The sequence below is a fragment of the Tenrec ecaudatus genome, chromosome 1 (assembly GCF_050624435.1).
Source record: "Tenrec ecaudatus isolate mTenEca1 chromosome 1, mTenEca1.hap1, whole genome shotgun sequence".
Classification (NCBI taxonomy): Eukaryota; Metazoa; Chordata; class Mammalia; order Afrosoricida; family Tenrecidae; genus Tenrec; species Tenrec ecaudatus.
Window position 1 is genome coordinate 250,746,229 of NC_134530.1, and position 18,844 is coordinate 250,765,072.

At 37.2% G+C, this 18,844-nt stretch overlaps 1 protein-coding gene across 12 annotated transcripts in view; it reads right to left on the bottom strand.

Annotated features, from left to right (window-relative positions):
- Positions 1-18,844, bottom strand: part of CEP170 (centrosomal protein 170) — a 168,750-nt gene that overhangs the window by 87,321 nt on the left and 62,585 nt on the right. For all 12 annotated transcript variants that reach the window (XM_075531099.1, XM_075531135.1, XM_075531091.1 and 9 more), the window contains exons 4-7: positions 11,097-11,178; positions 5,072-5,127; positions 4,817-4,979; positions 3,817-3,948 (exon numbers count right to left, since the gene is read on the bottom strand). In XM_075531099.1, coding sequence (XP_075387214.1) covers positions 3,817-3,948; positions 4,817-4,979; positions 5,072-5,127; positions 11,097-11,178 — 433 coding nt within the window. The remainder of the gene's footprint in view (positions 1-3,816; positions 3,949-4,816; positions 4,980-5,071; positions 5,128-11,096; positions 11,179-18,844) is intronic.

Sequence of the window (18,844 nt, forward strand, 5' to 3'; positions counted from 1 at the left end):
TGTACCCACATAAATACCTATTTAAAATGTATGCAACAGTCTAACGTAACCTACCTACCGTGTAAGCGAATTCATTAACAGCCACGGCACCTAATTTTACCACAAAAATCTGCATAAAAGTGTACTGAAAAACTCGGCTTTTACATGAGTGTATAGGGTAACTAAGTTCTTAAATCAGAGGTTGTCAACATATGGGCTGCAACCCCTTTGGGGGGGTTGACCAATCCTTTCACAGGGGTTGTCTGAGTCATAACAGTAGCAAAATTACAGTTATGAAGAAACAACGAAATAATTTTATGTTTGTGGGGTCACCACCACATGTGGAACTATATTAAAGGGTCATAGCATTAGGAAGGTTGAAAAGCACTCTAAAAACCATCCTCACAAGTCAATTTTGAGTCTTAGGGACCCTATAAGACAGGGCAGAACTGTGTTTGTGGGTTTCTGAAGCTATAATCTTTAAAGGAGCAGACAAGATCATCTTTCTCCTGAGGGGCAGCTAGGTAGTAGTCTTTTTTTAACTAGGTAGTGGTTCTAACTGCTGACCTATGGTAGCAGCCCGATTCATGAACCACCTGAGCACAGCTGCACTGAAACTGAGGGCAGATTTCCTTTTGTTATATTAAAAACCCCACTGCCATCAAGTCAATGCAGACTAATAGCAAACCCTGTGTATCCTTAGGTTCTTTGGTCAGTATTCTTTATAGAAGTAGAATACGAGGTCTTTCTTCTGAAGTACTGCTCAGTGGGTTAGAACTACCAACTTTTAGTAATTTTGTTAAAAAGATAAACAAAAGCAACCCATTTGCAACCTAGGCACCTATCTTTCTTATTAGGATTCAAGATATTCACATACTTTCAGGGACACTGGACTGCTCTAATGTACACAGGTGCTTCTAGTATGCCTTTTTAGGGTATTCCTTGAGAATATTTAGGTATGCCATTAGAATATTCTGGATATATATGAACTCAAAGAGAAAAAGATTCGTATACATCAGGCACTCTATTTCTTCTCACCTAAGAAATAATTCTAGGTTAGATAATGGCTTCCCTCACACTACATTTTAAGAAACTTCTAAATTATAAATCTGAAAAAATAACATCCTAATAGTAATCTAACAAGAGACTCTTATAAGGTTATTATTTCACTTATATCTAGCATATATAAATCCCCTTTATCTGAATAGCTCTTTAAGCTGTTAGCATGACATAATTCAATGCTTTATTACTCAAAATTAATAAAGGTTATAAGACAGCTTTGGGTCATCTGCAAAAATTATACTGAGACAGACCACACAACTGTTTAAGAATTCAGTTTCATGCACATAGCTAAAATTGCTGATGGATGTTTTACAGTTTGAAACTTATTTTATTAGATATAAAAGACCAAATTTTTTGTGCCTAGCTTTCACAATTTGTTTAAATCTTTGTATTCTATGAAGTTGTCATTGTGAAGTGATAGTGATTTGTGTGTGTGTGTCTACCTGGAATTAAGCTAATATTGCCAAATCTCAATTTTTTAATCTATAAAATGGAGAAGAAAAAAACAAAGCAAAGCCCAGCAGTACCTATCTTCCAGTACTGCATTGAAGGTTAAACGTAAGACAGGGCTAGAAAAGTATGTGGCTGAAGTAAGCTTTAGGTATAATTATAAATCAAGTTCAGGCTCCAGTACAAAAAAATATAGCTATTTTATTGTATTGTCACAATTATGAACTCCAGAGTTCAGGAGCTGTTTGACTCTGCCAGAGAATCACTGTCAGTTGACGACAGTGGAGTCATTTTTTATGAAGCTGATTGCCAGCTCTTTCCCCTGAAGCAGCTGACAGGATGTGAAACATTTAACCTTTTATCTAGTACCCTACCAATTAATCAGAGAAATTAATAGTACGGCTCTTCATAGAATTAAATGATGTTACATATTACAGCAATACTTGTATATAGACATATTGTTATACCACTTGATGTACTGTGTATCGCTGATGTACTGTTCATCTGTTTGTGGGAAATGAGCAGGCAGGAACTAGCACAATGCATGTGGGGAGGCACTGGGTATAACACAAAAAAATATAGAAGCAGGATATAAGGCTCATTAGAGAAAGTGGGGCAAAATTAGAACACTGAAAAACAAGACTTTAAAAGGTTAAAATTTATTTAGCAAGCAATAAGCAGCTACCGCAGTTTCTTAAAAAAAGGAACTAAAAGGAGGTTTAGATTTGTCATGGAAAATAAACCACAAGCAGGGTTGAAACTGGAAGTAGGAAGTGCAATTATGACTCAGTGAGAAAAAACAGTCAAGAGAATTAGATAATACAGTTCGGCATATTAAGAGAAGGCAATGGAAGAGATAAAGATTTCAAATAAAGCAGCATATCTGATAGCTTTCCAATATCCGTTTGTTTTCTTCCTTCCTAAGAGTATCCACTCTTTCTTGAGACAGGCTCACGTTCCTGAATGCATAACTAATCTCATTATTTGGCTTCAGGATGAACCAGATTAGTGTTAAGGATATTAACACTGCCAGAGTTTGGATCAGAAATTAATAGGTGATCTACACCCAAACCTATGAGAAGCCAATGTAGAAAGTGTTAAAATCTTTAGGGAAAGCTCTTCTTTCATCTTCTGGTAGGTCAACTGGAAGCTTTGCTGATTGCTTTCCTGATTGCTGCATACAAGTAATCTTTGACTGAGAGGAAGCCATCTCAGGAAGCAGCCACAGTAGACAGCACGGCAGGGCTGAGAGATGCAAAGAAAGTATGCACTTGATGATGCTGTGGAGATGCTGAATTCACCAACCTTCAAGTGGTTCATTATGTGAGCCAGTAAATTCCCTTCCTGTTCAGTCTTGGGTAGCATTTCTGTAATTTGTATATGAAGGCAAGCTAAATGATACTAACGTCCTGTGAGAGTAGGCATGAAGAAAACAGTTGATGGCAAAGTTGACTTGTGTTTGGGACACAGTATGATTAATTGATAATACCAGCTTTACTAAACTTGTTATAATATAGAATATATTTAAGAAACATTGTTCTTATTTTCCAGCTCTGGAAAATTTCTTAATGAGCTTGTACGAATGGTGGCAGGACTAGAAAACCGAGGAAAGCTTAGACTGAGTTTTCCACATTGATACCTAGAGCTCAAGCTTAATTTCTCAAATTTTGGGTCCTCATCTGCTCTTGGTGCTCCATCCTTTGGTCATATTGTCTTTAATGGATCCTTTCCATAAGTGACAGACAACTGATAGTTCACTTATTTCCTAGAACTATTTTCTGACATAGGGACACTTAAGTCACTACTAAACATGGTCAGCCAACAAAAAAAAGATGCTTTCTGATTATTAATCTGAGAATCTAGCCAAAAATTATTTACTTTTGCTGGCTACCAAATTCAGTGAATCTTGTTGCTATTATATATCAACAGAGTAAACTGAGATTTAAAGAAATATTGATTTCATATATCTGAATATAAAAATTATTTAAATATATGATATGTGTGATGAAGGATAATTTTTAAATGTTTGAACATATTATTTTTGTCTCTTTGATACAGCTTAATAATCATTTTAAAGTGCCAAAATTACAAAGGTGTTAGTAATTTGTCAAGTTTTAATAATCTCAAACTATAAAAAGTACTTTAAATAAAAGTATATCATAAAGATATTAATACTATATAAAGTGAGAAACACTCAAGAATGTAACATTAGAATAACATTGCCATTAAAATATGTATCAACTATCTTCACAAATAACTATCGTTTTCACTTGATCAGAGTAGAAAGATTATAAATTCTTCCCAGCGCCTAGAACGATCTTTTACCTGCTATCCCAGCTGCATGGGCTTTTTCTTCAGGTTTGCTACTGGACTTGGCAGCACTTTGTTCGACCTCATCTTCCCCCCACCACGATGGCTGTCCATACAGTGGAGTACCACGGGGCATGGCACAAATATCTGGAAAGAGGTGATAACAGCCTTGAAATTTTAAGTAGGCAGTGGCCTCACTGGAGCAAATTTAGAAAATCTAGGCAATAATCAGATAGGGAACAATATAAAAAGGAAAATTAAATCTTTGTATGAGCAACCACTTATCAATTTTAAAAACTCCAACGGTATTGCATGGTAACCATATTTATACTTTTATCAGGACAAATGTATTTTTACTTCCGTAAATCTAGTAGCATCTATTAATAACAATAAAATTATTTTGTTTAAATGAAATGATTTATGTAAAACATTTTTCACAGTGCACACAACTTGTTAAATATGATAACTTCATGTAGCATTACTTGGCATCTTAAATTGACTTTTAAGTTGCATTTAAGCTATAATTCAGAAAAGCAAATGTGAAACAATAAAAACATTATGTGGTAAACTTTCTTTTCTTCAAAGCCCTACTAGCATAGAGGGTTACACATTAGGCTGCTAACCACAAGGCCAGCAGTTCAAACCGAGAGATGTTCCACAAGAGAAGGATGAGGCTTTCAGCTCCCATAAAGACATACAGCTTTGGAAACCCAAAGATCCATGTCACTGACTCAGACCATTCACTCAATGGCAATGAGCTGAGTATATTTTCCTCAAGTACTTCTATGTATTAAACACACCTATATGCACATGCCATAAATAATTACTTTATTATATCTTCTATGATAATATTGGCTGCATTAAAACTCAAAGAGGTAAAACGTGTATAATTCTTAACCCATCGTTATTTTAAATGACTTTGCAAAATGACTTGGATAAATTTTCATGAGCAGAACATGTTATTTATTTACCATCATATATAAGTAACAGTGTCTTCAAAGAGGTTATAACCTACCCATGGCTTTTTCCTCAGACTTTAGAGCTTCTGTAGATTTGTGCTGTACTTCTGCTGCAGGATCAGCTACTTTTACGTCTACGTTTTTGGCACATGCAGATTTGGATAATTCTGATTCTGAAGATTTTTGGGACAACTGAAGCTGAATGGTAAACTTCTCATGCTATAAAACATTTATAAACAAAAGTGAAATATCCATGAATGAAATCACACTTAGTAAGTTTTAGGGTGGTAAAAGTAGTATTTTTTTTTCACCTTAAGTGCTTCTTCAGGGACCCTCATCTCTCCACGAACCACAGTGAAAAGATTTGTATGTAAATAGGGCTAAGGAAGAATATGATTTCCAAATTCTAGTCATGAAGCTTAAAATAATAAACAATGTAACTTAAAAACTTTTAGCCTACTTTTAACAAACACAACAGACTTACTATATTCTTAATAGCAAAATGTTTAAAAATAAATAAAAGCACGAAGTTTTTCACAATGGAATGCTAAAGAAAAATATTCTTAACATCCAGCAAGTATGACTAAATTTACAAGTGGGTACCTCCTAAAAATCAAAATTTTTTCATAGCTATTTAATTTTTTTAAACCAAAAAACCTTATTACAAAGTACCCTCCATTATACTTAATACATTTGTCAAATCTGTGATTTCATTCTTGGAAACATTTTTCAAACTCATTTGTTTGGATGGCTGACAGCATCTCCCTCATTTTTTTCTTCACCTCTTCTACATAGTGAAGTTACTGTCCTTTCATGTCCTCTTCATTCAAATTAGTTGCACACAGCAAGCTCAGGTGAACAAGGTACATGAGGGAAGAGAGTCAAGCTGTTCTTTGCCAAAAATTGGTGCACCGAGAGGGTTGTGTGAGCAGGTGCATTGTTGTGGTGGCAAAAACAGTGCCTCATCTGCCACCAATCTTTTGTCGCACAGTTACGCCATCTTTTCAGAACTTCTAAATAGAAAGCTTGATTTACAGTCTGACCTGGTGGAAGGAACTCCAAATGCACTACAAGTCTACATTTTCATCCTTTTGGGAGGTAGGCAGACGTCCAGAATGAGGTGTGTCATCAATCAATATTCACCTTTTTTCAAAGGAGAAAACCACTCATACACTTGAGTTTTTCCCATATCACTGTCCTCGTAAGCTACATGCAACATCACAACAATTTTTGCTGCACTTTTCCCGAGCATGAAACAAGATTTTACAGCTGCACACTGTTCTCTTAAATCAGTTATCACAAAAAAATGAGGTCTGAGCAAAACTGCTTTTATGAAAAAATTTACTGTGACCAGAGAGAACTTTCCCAGGCAACACCATGAGGTGCACTAACTCAGAGCGAGGTGCTCAATGCTTGCCTAGTGGGAAAAAAGAGTTTTCTAGTATTTTTTGGTTACCCCCTCATATGTGGTAATTTTGCTTTTAAGTAAACAACCGGGTGAGTAAGAACACAAAAGACACTTTCCATTTTTACTAACTGTAACAATGAAAAAAGCAACTGGATCGAATTATGTTGAAAAAGAATATATATATATAAGCCGACCCGACTATCAGCTGAGGCACCTAATTTTACCACAAAAATGGCATTAAAAACGTGCTGGGAAACTTGGCTTATACATGAGTATATGAAAGGACATATATAATCAGTGATTACTCAGCAACAACACTGATAAAAATGAAGTCTATGTTATAAGTGCAAAAGAAATGCAATATTAGGATGTTTACAGAAACCATAACCAGCCCTTTACTAGGAATTGCAAAGAGGGTCCTAGGACATTATTTAGCAACTAATCCCATACAGGTTGGCGTAAAATGATAGACAAAATAATGATTTTGTTAAATAAAAATGAACAATGCTTTTGTTTATTAAAGATCTGTTCAGGACACAGTAGAGTTTACATTTCTTATTATATGTTACCCTATAATGAAAGCGGTTTTTTATAACCAGGCACTAAATTCTATTGTTCTTCCCAAGCACGGTGACTACAAGGACAGCTGTTATGATTCTAATTCACCCTCATAATCACTGCTGTCTGAGTACATTGTTGCACAGCCACTCAGTCCAACTTGTTGAAGTTGTCCTTTTTCTCTGACCCTCTAGTTTACTCACCACCACTGCTAACATCCCCCAATCCCTCCTATTTGCTGTATACTCTCTGTAACCGATTAACCCAATCTCTAAGAAAACAGAGATTTTTGGGAGGAGAGAAGGTTGTCTGTTTTATTCATTACTATATTCATAGGGCACTGGGACTATGTTTGGCATAAAGAACACATTTAAGAAGTCACTGTGCATCTCCCACAGTATTGGCCCACTTGGAAACTTATTATTTATTAATGGCTGTATTTTTAAATTACTTTTCTCATTTATTGTCCTTTTAAGAATCTGAACATCCTATAAAGCACTTGCTTTTAGAAATCCTCAATTTATTTAGTTGGGGGAAAAAAAGGCTGCTTTGGCATATAAATTTTGTTTCCCAGTTCTATCCCCAATCCACGATAAAAAGTTCTATTGTGGCATTTTAATTAAATAATTTCCAGGTCCTAAGATGGTGACACAGCACACTGTAACCTTAAAACAAAGATCTGAGAAAATAATTTATACAGATATGGATGATAAACTGGAAACCGTAAGCTATAAATAAAATAATTAAATCAAACACCAATTTGAAGCAGGAAGTGAACAGCCTATCTAAGGAGGTGATGTGGACTAGCAGTACCAGCCTGCCTGTCACGGTGTGGCCATCATGAAAAAGAAAGCAAGCAGCTTTTCTAGGTAATGAGCATAAGAAGCAACTTTACATAACCCCCGAGGAAAGGACCGTGGGTGATAAATCTGGAGTGAAGCAAGGGGAGCAGAGTATGCACTAGACTTAAGTAGTACAAGAAAGAAAAAGTGCTCTTAGGTGCCGGTGCCGCCAGATAATCATATTGCCAAGAGAAAGACAGAAAGAAAGATAAAACTACTAGCAGTGGTCCCTGGTCTTTGGACAGAATTACGTAGAGGAAGAATCTACGGAGTGATGGCAGAGCCAATGGATTCTAGCAGGGACCACACTACTGTGCATTGGCTCACAAAATGAGTATGACAGTATGTCACACACCAGCAAGTGGAGGAGCCTGTTCTCTCCATTTCCATATATAAAACAAAACACAAGGATTCCATGCATCTCAATTGATACAGAAAAAGCATTTGATGAAGTAAGTCCAACAATCACTCCTGATTAAAACTCTCAGGAAAATAGGAATGAAACAAATTCCTCAACATAATTAAGGGCACACATACAAAAGAAAACGCCAACATTATATTAACAGAAAGAAATGAAAGCATTACCCCAAAGATTATGAACAAGTCAAAGATGTCTTTTTCTCTCTCCGTTAGAGCAATAAAGCAAGAAACGGAAGTAGTGGCTATAAAAAATTGGTAAGAGGTAAGACTACTCTTTTTTGTAGATGACATGATCATATATATAGAAATACCCAAAGTCTCCTCAAGAAAGTTACTAGGACTAATAGATGGTTTCAGCAAAGTGGAAGGATACAATATCAACATACAAAAACCAGTTGAATTCCTCTACACTAACAGAATTCTGAATAGTAAACCAGAAGAAAAGTATGACCACTTAACAAGAGCCCTCCAAAATATAAAAACCAGGAATACACTAGACTCATACTGACTCTCTAGAGCAGAGCAGAGCAGAGCAGAACTGCCCCTTTGAATTTCTGAAGCTAAAAATCGTTATGGGAGCAGACAGACTCAACCTTTTCCTATGAAGCAATGGGCAGGTTCAAACTCTTGACTTTTTCTTAGTAGCCCAACATGTAACCTACTCCCAGGGTTCCTTGACTAAAGGAAAGAGGCCCCATGAAAGCATCAAGTTGGAGGGCTTTCTGTGAACCATTCTCAAAACCTACTATACAACCGCAATAATCAAAACAGCTTGGTACTGGTACAACAACAGGCCCCTAGCCCGATGCAACAAATTGAGAACCCAGAAGTAAATCCATCAACTTACAGACTGCTGAGCTTCAACAATGGGCAGAAATCTATTAATAGGGAGTGAGAAGAAAACTGCCCATAGGATTTCTGAGGGTATAAATGGTTTAAAAATTTTTTATTAAAAGATAATTTTATTGGGGCTCTTATAAAAATCCATACATCAATTATATCAAGCATATTTGTATATATGTTGCCATCATTTATTCTAGACATTTACTTTCTATTAAGCCCTTGGTATCAGCCTCAACTGCCCCCAAAACTCCTTGATAAATTATGTTATTATTATTTTCATCTTACACCGGCTGCTGTCTCCCTTCTCCCATGGTTCCTGTTGTTTTTATTCCCCTGAAGGATGTGTATGTGGTTGTGTGTCCATCACTGCAATCGGTTCTCCCCCTTCCTCCCCTCTGCTCATCTACCGCCTACCCTCCTCCTGGTATTACTATAACTGTTCCTGGATTCCGTGTGTTGTGTACTCTTATGTCTTATCTGAACCTGTGTACATGCTCCGGTCTAGTCCGAAGTGAGAGGCGGCAAAGGGGTCAAAATAGTGGGGGGTGAGGAAGCCTCAAGGAACCAGAGGAACACTGTGTGTTTCCTCGGTGCTTTACTGCACCCTGGTGACTCATCTCGTCCGTGACCCCTCTGTGGGAGATGTTCCACTGTCTACAAATGGGTTTTGGGTCTCTGCTCCAACACCCATCATTCTCAACAATATGGTTTTGTTGTTGCTGTTTGTCTGAGACTATACATCTTGAAGGATTATTAGTGAGATAACTTTTCTGCAGCCATTCAGTTTTCATAGACATGTTTAAATAGGTTTTGCTGGAAATAAACCTGTGCACATATGAACGGGAACCATAGTAGCAAGACTCTCTGACTTACCTTCCAACATAAACTGGAGTAAAGCTAGAGATGGAAAGAAACCAATCGAGTGCCGTCGTTTACATTCTGATGTGAGAGCAACCCTTTAGGTCAGAGTAGAATTGCTTCCAGGGGTCTCTGAGGCTGTGTATCTTTATGGGAGCAGAAAGCCTTGTCTTTATTCGACAGAGCAGCAGCTGGTGGCTACTAACTGCTAATTTTGCAGTTAAAATAAGCAACCCACTATGCCACGAGGGCTCCAGAAACGGAAAGAAAAGTACCGTCTATACTCGTGTATCAGCCGAGTTTTTCAGAAGAACTGGGGTTCAGCTTAAACACGGGCCAGTGGCATGAATGGATGTCACCTGGTCAAGCCCGACTAACAAAAGGAGGAAATCTCATGAAGCCTGACATAGAGTGAATAGCAAAGTGGGCTCGAGATGCATGGGAAGACATTCCAGAAGACATGGTGCGACGTGCCTTCCAGAAATGTAGTGTTAGTAATGCTATGGATGGCAGTGAAGACTGCACTTTGTATGAAAATGACAGCAGTGATGGTGATGACGGCGATCTCAGTGAGGACAGCATCTATGATGACCTCACACCAGCTGAAGCTCTGCACTGGAATACGGATGAGGAGGAGGAATCCAGTTTTGAAGGATTTTATGTCTTTACATTTTAGCTTGGTTGCTGATTGAGCTCAGGGAACAGCACTCTTAAGGTATCATTGTTGCTATCTTATTGTTTTTGTTGAACCTATTTTCCACTTACTGGGCTGGTTTACTAATGTTAAATGACTTGTCCTTTGATTTATGTTTTTTATTTTAAATAAATATTTAAATACATTACCCCACCGATAGTCTCAATTTTTAGTAATTTTATTTTCATTTGTTTTGATTATTGAAACTCACCAATAGCTTCTGCATTTTTCACCCTAGGCTTATACTCAAGTCAATCAATTTTTCTGGTTTCCCAGGTAATAATTAGGTATCTCGGCTTATACTCGGGTCGGCTTATATTTGTGTATATACGGTAGGTTTAGATTATTACATTCTACCCCTCCCAGATGTTCAGGTGTGACTATAATGCACCGAAAAACAATTTCTGGGTTAGGCTAAAATTAAACATTCCCTTGTTTACCCAGTTACACTTTTGATACCCAAGTTACATATAAAACAGCACTGTGTACAGATCCCTGCAGAAATAATAAAAATATATAGTCTAAATTTTAACTGAATTCCTTGATTTTTCCTAAAAAGAAAATATAATTTTTAAACATATGGAAAGGCAACCAATAATGAATATTATAGCGCATCTGTAAATTTATAATAATACTATAAATTCAAGAAATGGTACACATATAAGAGTGGACATTTCTCAACATATTAATAAATGTACAAAATTCCATAAGGATATCATATCCAAATCTCAGTTTATCTTCAAGTTTCAAGGTGATATAAGTTTGTTCTGGAATTCTTATATCATTCACAAATGTCTGTAAGAAAAAAAAAAGATGTTAAGATTACATACAAAATATTCCCATATATCAGACAACTGAAATTTCAAACCTGGTCCTTAAAAGTACCTATCATCCTGATAATACAGTTTGAATACTATAAAATGTGTTCCCTATGGCATAAGCTAATAAATGAGTTCATACTAAGTCCTCTGTTACTGCTACTGGTGTGACATAAAGAACCAGGCGTTCGAGAACATCCCTAGCCAGCAGAAATACACTGAACACCACAAATGCTACCCACATATATTAAAAATTTTAATATGCTCACATTCACTGCTATTGAGTTGATTCTGACCATAGTGACTAATTTTAATATATTTTATGTAACCCAATATGTTCCAAACATCACTTCAATATAGAGTTAACATTAAAAAATTCCATTTTACTTTTTGTTTTGTTTTGGACCTATCATTGTTGTTGTTTTGGTACTATTATTATTGTTGGATGCTGTCAATCCAGTCCTGAATAAAAGAGACCATTGTGAACAATAGATCAAAACACTGCCCAGGTCCTGTAGCATCCTCACAATTGCTATCTTGGAGCCAATTGTTGCAGACACTGTTATCAACTCATCTCCTTTAGAGCCTTCCTATTTTTGGCGGTCTACTTTATCAAGCTTGGGGCCCCTTTCCAGGGACTGTTATCTCCTGATAACAGTGTCTATAGTATATGGGATGATGTTTTGCTATACTTGCTTTTAAAGGGCATGCTGGTTGTACTTCTTCCAGAACAGATTTGTCCTTCTGGCAGTATAGAATAAATATTTCCAATATTCTTCACCAACATCACAATTCATATGCATCAATTCTGTGGTCCTCCTAATTTATAATCCATCAAGTTGCTATTAGTGAGGTTTTTTTAATCCCCCCCCCCAATCAATTTTCATATTTGATCTCCTGGGGTTTTTTCTATCATATTTTCCAGCTACTAGTCCTTTTTGTTCCCAATTTCCAATAATTATCAATTCTTCTTAGTTGCATTTAAATAATTTTAGATTGAAAAACTGTTAGAAATCTTTCATTTTCATAGCTAGCTTTAGTGATTGGTACAAAAATAAATAATAATTTTATTTAAATATATTACCCTATCACAAGTAGCACGGTATCTCAACATAAAAATAATAAATAAAAAGAAAACACTCCAAACTTAACCAGAGTCCGTTCTGACTCATAACAGGCCGGTAGGACAATGCAGAGTGGCCACTGTGTTTGCAGGACTGTTAATACAGGAGTAGAAACGCTTGTCTTCCTCTCATTTTAAACTATCTGAAATTTTCTTTTTGACAATGAATGAGATTCCATTCCTCTTAAAATTGCTATTCCTGCTACAATAAACCATATGACTATCTTATTCAAAACGAACAATATTATTCCATTTCAGCACATAAAGGCTTAGAACACGGATCATTACGTAGTCCATCTTGTTCTTGACAACTTCCAATTTTACTATATTCATATCTCATACATGTCATGCTCCTATTAATGGATGGGTGCACCTTTTTCTTCTAATTTTGAGCTGTGCCATAGCAGCAGATTGATATTCCAGAAGTTCTACTCCATCCTCATACTGAGCTCTACTTTGAGGAAATAGCAGTTCCTATGTTGTATTTTGAGTGCCTTTTAATCTGTGAGTTTCATCTTCTGGCACTATATTAGACAATATTCTGAAATTCATAAGGTTGTCCATTTCTAATTCCTCAGAAGTGTAGCCTATTTATTCTTTGCAATCTGTTCTTTGTCCCAAAGTTTCGCTAAAACCTGTTCAGTGGGTGATTCTGATGGTATATTCCGACATAGGTTCCGGAAACACCAGCTACCATATGTATGACAAAATGACAAGTGGTAGATTTGGTCATTTAACAAAGCGATTGACTTCTGGCGGGGAAAACGACTAGGTTTCTACTCCCATATGTGTGTAATACATAAAGACAGTTCCCCAGCTCGACCCCCCAAATATATATGTTAGGCTTGCAACTAATGGTAAATGATTGTCAAGTTATCTCCCTGAAGACTCCAGCCATCCAGAGCAAGCAAACACCACTGTTTCTCCAGCAATAGGTAGGGCTCACTCCCTGCTGTTAGGGACAGTGGATTGCTTCCCCTGAAAGCTTAGGCTAAATAAAGTCTCCAGCTCTAGGGCAATCTAGGTTAGGCCATCATCAAGAATCAAGGATCCGCCCATCTTGTCACATGTGTACCCTTAATCCCTCCTTGTCCTGTGGGTGTATACCCCGATTATCCCCCTCCCATTACTGTATTACTTATAGTACAACCCTTTGCTGTGATGTATGCCTTTACCTGTAATTAGGGGGCTTGCACATCCCCAAAAGATATATAAGCCTTCTTTAGCAACACATCTCTCTCTCCTGCCCTGTACCATCAAGAGAAGCTGAATTGAGAGTGATACTATGAAATGTGTTGACTCCATTATTTCAATCTCTTTGCTATCTCTCATATTCCCTATGACTTTACTATAATCTTTACTTATTATCTCTGTACCATTGCGCCTACCGGACCGTGGAGTTTCTACTACTAGCAAGAGTTACAGTCTCAGAAACCTCCAGGGACAGTTCGTTCTATAGTGTCGCTATGAGTTGGAATTAACTACATGGCAGTGAGTTTGTTTTCCTAACTGCATCAGTAAATGGATTTATGTTGTAAAACATTCAAATAGTTATTTTGGAAATGAATATGAAAGTAGAGTTAATAATTCTAGTGAGACAGAATTTTCTGTGTTACAATTTCAATGTTTCTATGAAGTATACTGGAAGCTCATGATTTAAGATTACTCATAAACCTTACTGAGGTGTGCTTTAAAATTCTAGCAGTATTCCACTGCATCCATTAATCTGTGTGTGCAATATGTGTGTATTTAATACGGCATATTACAAAGGGCCAATTGTACATTGGAATTTGACATTAATACCATAGAAAAAATTTCCTTCATATCCTGCAAGATCCTTCTAGATTTCCTCACCATGGTAATACGCTTTATAAATAAGGTATGTCCGTTCAACTGCAGTCTCTTAAAATGTAATGGGAAGGATGAAATTCAAAAGCAAAGCTTGATATAATTTTTAAGTTTTAATTTAAACCCACTGATGTCAGATGGATTTCAATTCATCGCAAACCTATAGTTCAGAGGGTTCCCTTGATTAAATCTTTTGGAGTATACATAGACTCATATTTCTCCTGCAGAGTGCTTATTGGGTTTGTACCACCAACCTGGCAGTCAGCAGGTCAATATGTAACTCACTGTACCAACAGGGCTCCTTAAGTTTTACTTGTCAAAGGAAATTTTGTTAGGTATTTTGACATCTATATATCAGGCAATTAAGTATAAAACTTCCCTGTGTTCTATAAATCTAGGAGAACTTTAACTTCAGTGTATATAGCTACATCTACATCTAGATATATCTCTTTATCTAGACAGATACTATGTAGCTAGATATTAGTGTGATATCAGACAGATATGGATGACTGTATGACTTCCAAGTACAGTCAGAATATTTCTTAGAAGCAAGTATGGGGAGCTTTGTGTCAAGTAATCTGGACATGTTATCAGGAGGGATCAGTTCCTGAGGAAGGATATCATGCTTGGTAGAGTGTCAGCAAAAGAAGAGGAAGACCCTCAACAGGGACCAACAGAATGGTTTCAACCATGGGCTCAAACACAGCAGTGATTCTAAGAATTGAGCAGGACGAGGTCTAGTTTTATTCTGTTGTACAGAGGGTACTATGCATTGGGAACTGGTTTGAAAGCACTTAACAATATTAGCAGTCTTTTACTAATAAGTTTCTAGAATAACAAAAAAATTAGTTCAGGACACCTTTAAATTTCAGTAAAAAAATATATGCAGCAAATTGAAATTAATTCAATATATATTTTTAAAAGGTATATAATGCAGTGTGCTCAATACTTTGAATGCACTTAACTGCATATTGATTATCTTGCCTAACATATCAAAACTCATTGCCATCGATTCAATGCTGACTACATAGTGACCCCTCTGAGGTTTCTGAGACTGTAACCGTTTGCGGGAGCAGAAAGCAGTCTTTCTCCTTTGATGCTGCTGGTGGTTTTGACCATGTTGATCGCAGTCCAGTGTAGCCACTACATAACAGGACTATATAGAACAATTTTCAAATACTGATTCCAGATTTCAGTTACCGTATATCCTCGAATATAAGTCGACTCAAATATCAGCCAAGGCACCTAATTTTACCACAAAACTGCATTAAAAATGTGCTGAAAAACTTGGCTTATACGTGTGTATATATGGTACATCTTTAATTGGTTCTAGTTTTAGCATTATTTCTAGTTTCCCTTGCTCTTGAAATCTCAAGTTATGGTACTTTTGAAAACTTTAACACTTTATATTTTTTCAGAGAATGACTGGCTGTCTTTATTACATTATTACAATACTTAAAAAACATTTTATTGGGGGCTCTTATAACTCCTCTAACAATCCATACATCAACTGTATCTATCACATTTGTGCATATATTACCATCATCATTTGCAAATCATTTTTTTCTACTTGAGCCCTTGCTATTAGCTCCTCCTTTTTCCCCTCCCTCCATCCTTCCCTCCCTCATGAACCCTTGATAAATTATGAATTATTGTTATTCTCCTAGCTTATGCCATCCACTGTCTCCCTTCACCCATGTTTGTTTTTTCTCTCTTTGGGGGGTGGGGGTAGGGATAATATGTTGATGATTGTGATCAGTTCTCCCTTTCTTCCTCCACCTTCCCCCTCCCCTCATGGGATCGCTACTCCCATTACTGTTCCTGACAGTTTTATCTGTCCTGGATCCAGGGCTCTTATCTATACCAATATACATGCCCTGGTCTAGCTGGATTTGTAAGGTAGAAAGAATTGAGTCACGACAGTGGCGGGAAGGAAGCATTAAAGTACTAGAGGAATGTTGTGTGTCATCAGTGCTACTGCACCCTGGCTGACTCATTCCTTCCTTGTGATCCTTCTGTGAGGGGATGTCCAACTGTCTATGGACAGGCTGTGGGTCTCCACTCCAACGATCCTCATTTGCACCGATATAATTGTTGGCTCTGGCCATTTTGGTGCCTGGTATTTTAAACTGTCAAGACCTCATGATCACACAGGCTGGTATGCTTCTTCCATATGGGCTTTGTTGTCTCCCTGTTAGATGGACACTGGTTTAACTTCAATCCTTTAAGATCCCAGATGCTGTATCTTCTAATAGCAGGTCATGATCAGCTGTCTTCACATTTGCTTTTGCACCCATTTTGTCTTCAGCCATCATTTTGGGAAAGTGAGCACCACAGAATGCCAGGTTACTAGAACAAAGAGTTCTGCATTGAGGGAGATCTTGAGTATAGGCTCAATGTCCAACTGCTACATAATCCTTAACTTATAAATATACGTGCATGAAACCATATCCCTATCACTATATACTAATCTATTTACATATATACATGCCTATAGTTATACCTCTATACATGACCATTGCCTCCTAATTCTTTCCTCTATTTCCTTTTACTTTCCTCCTGTCCCACAATTATGTTCCACATTCACTCAGCTCTCCATAATTCCTCTTGACTACATTGCACTTGATCAAACCCCACCAGGCATTCTATGCCCTCTTCTTCAACGATTTTAGATGTCTTGTTGTTCCCTTGTCCCCGAATTTGTTGGTTCCCACCACCATTTCCCTGCTTCCTTATCTACCATGCCCCCCAGGAACCATAGGTCCTATTGTTTTTTCCACAGGATTTGTTTATTCTGCTGTGGTAGTTACGGAATCTGGTGTCAACTTGTGGAGGGGTGGAGTCTAGCTTGTCTATCAGGTCACAGCTTGATGACCTCAGGAGGAGGCGCTAAGGAGATAAATTGCTTGTTAGAGGCAGGACACTCACTCCCTGCGAGACATTCTTGATAGGAAGCCTGATGAAACTATGCAGATGTAGACAGAGCCCTGGAGCTGGAGGATCCATGTGGAGACCCTGCCAGTGTTGAGATGCTTCTACTGCCATTGGATCTACAAGACTTTCCACCCACTGGCCTGTGATCTTCCTGCATTCGATGATTGCATGTGTTTTGTGAGTCTGCAGAGGAATTTATAGATTAGTGTCAGACATATGGGCTAATATTGGACTTACGGACTTGATCTGGATTGAGCTGGGATGTTTTCTCAATATTCAATTGCTCCTGCATATAAAATTTTTTCTTATATACATTAATGCCTATGAATTTGTTTCTCTAGTCAACCTGAACTGACACGTATGCCTATCATATAGACAGAAGGAAAAAAAAGAGAGAAAGAAAAATAGCCTATAAATAGTTCCAGGTCTGTTTGCTGACCTTATGTTTTCTGATCAGGTCTGATGCCCTGGTGCTCAAATTACAAGTCTATTTCAGGATTTCTCAGAAGCGTTGTTGTTTTGCTCCCCTTGCTGCTCTGTTCTGTTGTGCTCCCTTCACGTTTCACCCAGTGTGAAGGAGTTAGACCAGGCACAATTCCCACACCGTGTATCCAGTACTGTCCCCATAGCGTGATGAGTCAGTGAGGAAACAATGCGTCTTGTGGTGGGGCTGGCCCTACAGTCCTCTCAGTGCACTGGCTGCTCTGAGCAGGAATGTTGTCCTCCAGGCTTGGTGAGAGAAGATGTAATCTACTCTCTCACTCTTTCCCGCTTAGTTTGCTCCTGTGTGGTCTGGGCAGACCATCACTCTCCCCGGGCTGAATGCTTAGTGTCATCTTCTGGAGTGAAATCTTCTGGGGAGGGGGTTGACATAGCTGTAGTTGAGGCCGGCCCTGAAGCTTTTATTGCTATATTTATGACCTACAGTAAGACCATCAATCCAATCAATGTAATCTTTACATCAATTCCTTCTTCTTAGCTTTGTACAAATAACTGTCTTGAGGATTTATCTACTTACTAATCATAACAAGTTTTTGCTGTATACAAAGCAAGGAAATTAAAGATTACCACAATTCATTAAAAAAAACCCCAGAACGATGTGGTTCCTATTTAAAATATTAAATGAACTGTTCATGTAACAAGAATATGGAAACAACCAAGTATCTATCAGTGAATCTAAAAAATAGTGATAAAACACAATGACAAAATGCCTCATGGCATTAATAGACTTGGAGAACATTTTGCTGAGTGAAATTAGTCAATCACAAAACATTAGACCAAAACATTATACCAAAGAGAACATCTGGAGATTGCTAGGAGACAGAGAGAAAATAAAGCAATACGATATAGTGTGGACAGGTGTTAATGTGGTGAAATGGAAGATAGTAGTTCATAAGAAGAAATCAAGGATTGAATAAAGGGTAAATATTGGAGGGTTTGATTAGTAGTATAATTTGCTGATGATAAAGTTGATAATATGAAATGTAAACCCCATCTAAATACAATTAAAATTGTTTTTATATTGCATGAATGTCTTTCATTGAATGACAAGATGCCGGAAAATACCATATTTTCTTTTGATTCTTCCTTTAAAATTTTTTTTTAATTTTGTGCTAAAATTCATTTAGCATATATTCATCTAGAGACGTATCAATTTCATGATCATTATGAGGGTCTAGGCTATTATATGTCTATCCATATTCATTGTTTAAATATGAGTTGTCTTCTTGCGAGTTTT